The sequence below is a fragment of the Sycon ciliatum genome, chromosome 1 (genome assembly GCF_964019385.1).
Source record: "Sycon ciliatum chromosome 1, ocSycCili1.1, whole genome shotgun sequence".
Taxonomy (NCBI): Eukaryota; Metazoa; Porifera; class Calcarea; order Leucosolenida; family Sycettidae; genus Sycon; species Sycon ciliatum.
In genome coordinates this window covers 50,336,813-50,344,631 of record NC_088643.1, presented here as the reverse complement: position 1 = coordinate 50,344,631, position 7,819 = coordinate 50,336,813, and the positions used below count along the sequence as shown (strand labels likewise).

General features: G+C 46.1%; 1 protein-coding gene across 1 annotated transcript; it reads left to right on the top strand.

The window, feature by feature from the left end:
• Window positions 1-3,771, top strand: LOC135830893 (uncharacterized). The gene is made up of 2 exons (XM_065343111.1): window positions 1-115; window positions 199-3,771. Exon 2 carries the CDS (start codon window positions 1,013-1,015, stop codon window positions 3,191-3,193), a length of 2,181 nt encoding a protein of 726 aa, XP_065199183.1. The 5' UTR covers window positions 1-115; window positions 199-1,012; the 3' UTR covers window positions 3,194-3,771.
• The last annotated feature ends 4,048 nt before the right edge of the window (window positions 3,772-7,819 follow it).

The window sequence follows — 7,819 nt, the reverse complement described above, 5'->3', positions numbered from 1 at the left end:
TCTGTCAGCTGAGGTTTCGAGCTTTCGTTTGGTGTGTCTCACGATGTAGTGCGTAGGATTTTCAGTTGTTTGTCGTCGTCGTGAAATATTCAGGTGCTGTTTTCCGCCGTTTCTGGTAAGTCCTCGCTCTAGCAGCATCGAAAATCGTAATCTACGACCTCGATTTTACAAAGAATGACTGTTCCTGTACCTCTGCAGGACGGCGGTTCTTAGCGGAATTTATTTTCGTGGTACTGACCAGTGTAGTCATGGAAGAATTTGTTGGCCCCCACTGCAAGGAGCTTGGAATCAACCGAAAAGCGCTGGATGATGCCCTTGCTGACAATCGTAATCTCTCAGCTCTCTGTCGACGTGATAAATTGTCAAATGGCATCGTGTTTGAGCTCATGGACTACAAGCGAAGTCAGAATCTAAGCTTGGATTCCATCATTCAGCTAGTGGCTGCAGTGGATGGTGTGGAGCAGGAGACTGTGAATGTGAAGGGTGCTGGTGCGAAGATCGTCCGCATAAAGTCACAGAGGAGCAAGCTACAGAAAGATAAGTGCAACCAGCAGCAGGTTCAGGAATTTCTTGTTCAGCATTTTGACATTCCTTTGTGCAAAGAGGTTGGTCTTGCAGTAGGTAATACTGAACATGCAAGTGTAGGGCACACAGACCAAAGCACCTTTGAAGACAATGTGGAAAAGGTTTTAGCCAAGGAGGCATGTGATTTAGAACACGAATTGAAGACAGTGCAAGAGAGTAATGCACAATTGCAGGAATCAGTGCAGTCGTTGTACAGTCGTCTTCGGAATTTGCGGAAAGTTGTCGGTAGGCGTGGAAAAAAAATTGATGAAATGGAAGAGCACGAGGCAACACTGCAGAAAACAATTGAACACCTTGATTTGGAAATGGAGAGCATGGTTTCGGAACTAGAAAAAAATCAGTGAAAGCCGAAGAAACTCAGCGAAAATTGAAGAACGAATATGAGCGAACGTATTATCATAGGAAAGAGAGGTTGTCGTCTGATGAAATGCTAAAAAGTTATGCAAGTACAGCAACTGAGAGCGCTTCCGCAGTGAAGTATTGTGAAGCACGGATTGCTGAACTAGAAGCTTGTCTTCACGATGCTCTTTGTCAGCTGGAAGGTAAAGCACGGCTGCAGACAAAACATGACGGTGTTTTTATAGATAGTGTTCGGATGTGTTGCCTCAAGCTGCTCTCACAGAATGTAGGAATCCTGAATGTCCGTCCCGTTATCGAAACAGTATTGGAGATGGTGGGAATGCATGCTGAGCAGTTACCAAGTACAGGAACGCTTTCAAACATGTTGATAGAATTGAAACGGATTAGCTCCATGCATGCAGCCTCAGAGCTTCTTGCGTCAGACAATCTCACATTATACAGTGATGGCACATCCAAGTTTGGCGACAAATACGGCACATACCTGCTTGCGAATGAGTGTAAAACATTCAGCATGGGTCTTGTTGACATGAAATGCGGTACGGCAGCTCACACCCTGGAGAAATTGCAGGAAGTGCTATGCGATGTAACAGATGTGTGTGAAGCACTAGGTGAAAGCAAAGCTGGTGACAGGATTTTGTCGAAATTGAAAAATACAATGAGCGACAGATGTGCTGTGCAGAAGTCATTCAATGACCTATTGCAAGATTATCGTGCTGACATTCTGCCAGGGATTACAGAAGGATGGAATGACATGAGTGAGAGTGCAAAAGACAACATGGCGAAAGTGAATCGCTTTTTTTGCGGCATGCATTTCATTGTAGGCCTAGCCACACAAGCTGTGAAGACACTGTCAGAATGGGAGAACTTGCATTTCGGGGAACAGAAAGTTGGTGCCAACACTGTCCCAGGTGTATATGACAAAAAGGAATGTTTTGTGCAACGGCTCATCCGGACAGCAACTAGTGCCTTTCATAAACATGGAAATGAGCAAGCTGGAGTAGTAGCAGAGTTTCGTGCTTTTCTAGACAAGTCAGATTTACACTTGGATTTTCATGATCTAAGAGGAAACCGCGAGTATGTGCTGTTCTACAACGGTGCTGGTCTGTATGCCCTACATGAATGCATGCTTGATTTTCTCAAAGATGTGCATGGTGAGACCAACCTTTTGCTCAAAGCTGTCTCTGCTGATCTAGGTGTTCCGGAATTAGTTGCTGGTGCAAGGGCGCTTGGACTGATTTGCAAATTGGTCATTGCTCCTCTGTGGCGAGTGCTGGAAGATCGACGCATCAGTATTCTGGATATGTCATCAGTCTACTCTGCGATGCACCAGAAACTGACGGAGTGGGCAACTGATGGATCATCACTGCTTGATGGGTCTGCACGACCTTTCCCTACAGCTCAAGTTTCCGTCCTTGATCCAGTGTTTAGTTGCCTCATCCAGCCTGCATCAAGTGATGCCGTAACTCTGGAGATTTTGCAGGTTCTGTGCTCAACCTTCTCGCAGTATATGGGTCAGCTTCTTATCGACCACCTACCAGGAGGCATATTCCACCAGTCGACTGTTGATTTGGCTAAGGAGACAGCATCAGTCAGCAACACCAATGCAATCGCTGAGAGGGATTTCGCCCAGTTGGATAGGTTTGTCCGGGAGAAGCCAAATGCCTCTACAATTGCAATGGATGGAATGATTGCCTTCGCCAACAACAAGACTGGAGCATGGTTAGGCGCACAGACACCAGCTCAGCGTGCGAAGGTTCTAGCGATTGGCCGCAAGACAGCTCCCCTTCTTCGTGACCTGTACAAGGACCGGCAGGCGGAGATCAGGGACCACCGCATCAAGCAAGTGGAAGAGAAAGAGAAGGACATCAAAAAGAAGCGACAGAAAGTGTTGCAGAAGAAGGAGGCTTTGACGCAAGAGATATCGAAGTGCGGTGGTCTGTGGCAAACTATTGACCAGTCCAAGGTGGAGCTTGCCAAATTGTCGTCAGTAAGCTCACAACGTGCGGCACTGAGATCACAGCTTTTCTTCCGCAAATTTGTCCTGGAGCAGGAAGCGCCGTCAGATGTATATGCACTGTCGAAAGCTGGCAAGGTACACTCCATCGAGTGCTTGGTCTCAAACCTTGCAACACTGCTTCGCTCTGAATCGGATGACACCACAGCGAGTGATGATAATGCAGCTTCAGACATCAGTGCTGCTGCTGAACCCCTGGCAAAGCGGCCGCTACATTCTAGCAGCGACACCTGACCAAGCGTAGCGTGCTAGCTAATTGATCTTGGGCGGGTCCGTTAAATAATGTTCTTGTTTCTATTCATGTCTATTGTGCTTCTTTCCTTTCTTTTATTACCTCTTCACAGTTTGTACATAAAAGAAGCTCTATTGTTCATTATGTTGTTGGTTATTTGGGCTGATTTTGCACTGATAAGCACCGTTGCTATGGCGGTTGCCATGGACGCCATGTTTGTTATTTTTGGCGGGAAATTTGAAATCTGCAACGGAAATTACATTTTTGGAATCAGTGGCCTCTAAGCTCTCTTCCCACCAAGTTTGGTGTTGATTGGCTGTGTTTAGCCGTTGCTAGGGTGTTGCTATGGACTTCTGGATTTCCGGATTGTGCCATTGCCCATGTATGGTCTGTACACAACTATTGTACAGGTTGGTCGCGGGTATTCCTTGACCTATATCTTCAGTTTTACTGCTCCGAATTGCTTCAAATTTTCTGTATAGCTTCCTCTGACCCTGGTCTTTCACATTGCACAACAAAATTCTGTGAAAACCGAAGTTGTAAAAATCACCTGAAATCCCTACTCTAAGGCTCTAGCCTCTACTCCTCTTACTACATGTTGTAAGTCTTAGCTTATCTCTCTGTACAATCACATCATGTACATGTACAAGTACTGAGTAGATCTACAAGTATGAAACATAAAGTTCAGCTCATATGATCATGGAGTCACATGCTCACAGACAGTCGACAGACTCAGTCGACTAGCGGCGGACTACTACTAGTACCAAGAGTCCATAACCCAAGAGTATGCAACTGTGATTATGGGTGCATGCGTGGCGCGCTGCCTTCATTACGTAACTTGCCTTCATCACGCTCTGAAAGCATGCATTCAAACTCTCAATTTCTCGCACGAGCCCATCCGTTTTTGCTCGATTCGTTCCAGTACCTACACAACTATCTGAATTCTGGCGCGTGAACTCCAGTTCCGTACGAAAGTTCATTTCAAACTAGAGGGAAAGTGCGGTGTTTGATTTTCCGCAGTGCGCGGACTGCAGCTGAATGATGTAATGAAGGCAGCGCGCCGCGCGGTTGGCCCATAGAAAAGAGATCACAGTTGCATACTCTTGAGCTTGGGTTATGGACTCTTGCTAGTAGTACTACTAGTAGTAGTAGTAGTAGTACAGAGTAGTCGTGGAGTGACCTATTTTTGTAACTAATACTTTTATCGTACTCACACTCTAGTCAGGTAATCTGCGGACTGTCGATGTCGGTCATGTAGGATTAGGTAGATGTAGATCTACCTGTCCTTGTACCACTACCATGATGACTACCAGTCAGTAGTGGCAGTACGTAGACCCCGCGCGGGTACCGTGTCCATGGCATGGGTAGATCTACGCCGACAAGTTAGTCTACGGTCTACCATGCATGGTCTACGCGGTGTCGCGCATGTCGGCAGTCTGACCCACACATATGCGCACCCATGTACTCACCGGGCTCGAGTCAGATCAGATTCTGACCGGTAGGCGGTAGACTCAGCGGCTGTAGCCTTTGTACATGTATAGGCATGGCATGGTGCAGGTGAACCACATAATGCACATAAGTCATTGCGGTTCTTGCCACCACCACACGTAGATCTACACACTGCCCCTTGCCAGTCAGTGCAGTGCAGAGTGAGTTCAGACTCATTCATGAATCATGACTTTGTCTCGTAGATGTAGGCTAGCGAATAGAGTGGAGTGATCCGGCTGTAGACTACATAATTAATAAGTACATTTTGTATAAATTTTACTGTTTACGGTGTGTTCCATGGATGTCGTGCACTGCGTGCGGCAGGTGTTGAGAAACTAGCGCTAGCACGTCGCGACGTCGGCTTGGAGCCAACCAGCACCACAACACTGATCAGTCAACACTTCGAAGCTCCTCCCCCCCCCCCCTCCTCCTCCTGCACGGCACTACAGTAGTGTGATTAGCAGTAGCCACTTCCCCAACTGGCCCAAGTACAAGTAGTTCCCGACTTGACACGATATCTTTATTCAAGCTCAACAAAATGTGAGAACAGGAAGAAAACAGATGAACGCAACACATTCAAATGGAGAAAAAAGTCAAATAGTCCCGTGCATACAATTACAAGTAAGTAAAGTATTATTAGTTGATACAACTCAGGATCATGGTGACCTGGGCCGAGTGGCCCGCAATGACGACGTCGGTACGACGACCTAGTACCTGCTTCCGCGCATACACGTAACTGGTAACCGTCGGTATACCCCAACGACGCAGGTAGAATGCAACTTCCTGACTCGGACAAAGTACCTCAGACGACTGCAGTAGTAGTACTGGCCTAAATAATTATTGTTACAAGGCGGAGGGCGCACAGTACAGCAGTACTCAGTAACTAACATGCTGTCAACCAAACAACGACGAACGAGTTACGTGTTTTCAGCCAAACACTGAAGCAGCTGGGCTTATCTGCTCCTGGCCAATACTCAATAGCCATAACATTACCTATTAAAACGTAACGTCGTTAGTGTACCATGGTGTACGACCGACCGTCTTTCCAGTGGCAGGCTTGCGGTTTTATAGTTCAAAACAAGACACAGTTCTTACTTTGTTGGCAAGCATGTTAAGCACTAGATAGTAGATATTCTGATTACCACGATGTACTGTGTAGATCACCCAGGCTTGACTCTAGAAAGTATTTAAAATATTAAATTTTGTCCTGCTGGCCCCAAATCGTCCATCTACTGCACCGCAACAACATGACGATTGTACTGTGTCTGTCATGTACCGGTACAATGTACAGTCATGTATTGTGCAATGTCCATTTTGTCATAATCATTGTATGCAAGTACAACGAGCGAAAGGCTGTGTAAGTTTCACGCATTTTATCTACATGATTGTACTGAAGTATAACTGCGGCTGGTCCGGCCGCTCTATTGGTGGAATCACTGTATGACTGTATGACTGTGCATTATGTACATGACTGATGATTGACATTGTACATGCAGGAGTCGATAGCCAGTGTTTCATGTTTGACGGATGCGGTGATCGGTCTTCTCTGAACGGGTCAAGGGGGCCAGAGGGTGCATTTACATAGCCGACACTATCACAGGATACTGAGTCAGTCAATCGCCTGTTGTTATGCGAACGTGAACTTGCCTCAACAGCAGCAGCAGCAGCAGCAGCAGCAGCAGCAGCAGCAGCAGCAGCAGCAGCAGCAGCAGCAACAACAACAACAACAACAACAACAACAACAATTACAACAACAACAACCACAGTAGCAGCAACTGTGGCCCTATGATACTGGTAGTGAATTTTTGAGTTTTTGGACATTGTATTGCATTGCTGCTCCATCTTATTATTATTATTATTATACGCATTTCCGCGGCAGCGTCAATCAAGCAGTTATGCTTGATCCACACGTTTGCTTATGCTGGACATTGAAACAGAGCAGATGTAGATAATATCTCCTAGAGAATGGGGCTCTACAAACCAATGACCAAAGTTAGTACTTCAGTAACATAGAGTAACATGGAGCGTCATAAAATTGGTGTCATTGGGGAAAACGTCATCATTATTAAAGGGAAACTGAACGCCAAAAATAAGTATGGCTTATCCGAAGGAGAATTGGGCACTGATTCCGATGAGCTATGTCTCGAGCCGATCAGAGAAGAGGAACCGTGTCAAATTTCATAAATAACACCTTCCATATTTGGAAATTGGGCTTGATGACGTGCGTACTGCTTAGCTGTCACCATGCTGTGCATGCTCAGCAGTGTAATTGAATGGAAGAAAACAATTACTTTGGTGTTTTGCAGCTCTATTTCGTTCCCTGGCGGTACCCAAATCTAGATGTAGGAGTCTGTTGAGCAGGAGAGTGACACATGTCTTCCCGAAGGCTGTCCAGCCTGCAGTGGTGATGAAGAAGACACGAATATCACCCCAAGATCGATTGTAGCGAATTGGAAAACTCATGGTGAATTTGCTTCCACTCCAAGGCAATGTCGAGGTATGAAGGGTGCTTGTACTGCCTTCCAAAGTGCAGCGGAGATGAACATGGCTTTGCATAGCTGTTGCTCTACGCCAACTTACCTACTCTTGCTGGTTCCGTAGTGGTATATTGCAAATTTCGTGGACGAACAATTCGAGTCACTAGTGGCTAGTGAGCACCACTAACAGGTGAGATTTTTCAATTTGATAAAAATTGTTTTTGTTTGAGAACTGACGGTGGCAATCATTTGACTCAGTAGGTGTCTCTGCTGCTTCTTTCCCTTCATTGGTAGGGTTGTGCTTGATAGTACAAGTGCTTGAAGTAAAATAAAATAAATAGAACATGTGGAACATAAATCTAATCAAGCATCAGTACATGTATTGCGAATTTCAACTTCAAAGCACATAAAATTACAATGATCACAAAGTTTATGGAATCAGGAGGACTCCCTGTGTTCAACGAACACAATACACACATTCTATATTGCGCGCACACATGTACACATGTGCGTGCACCCCCACCCCATCCCACAGACACACGCATGCAACGCGCACATCCATACACATGTGTGTGAACCCCCCCCCCCCCACACACACTCCTACCCATACACATATGCGTCTACCCCCAGCTCCCCCCCCCCCACACACACACACGTGTGCAC

Coding starts and splice junctions, on each gene's coding strand:
- LOC135830893 (XM_065343111.1), top strand. CDS start 1,013: ATGCTAAAAAGTTATGCAAGTACAGCAACTGAGAGCGCTTCCGCAGTG.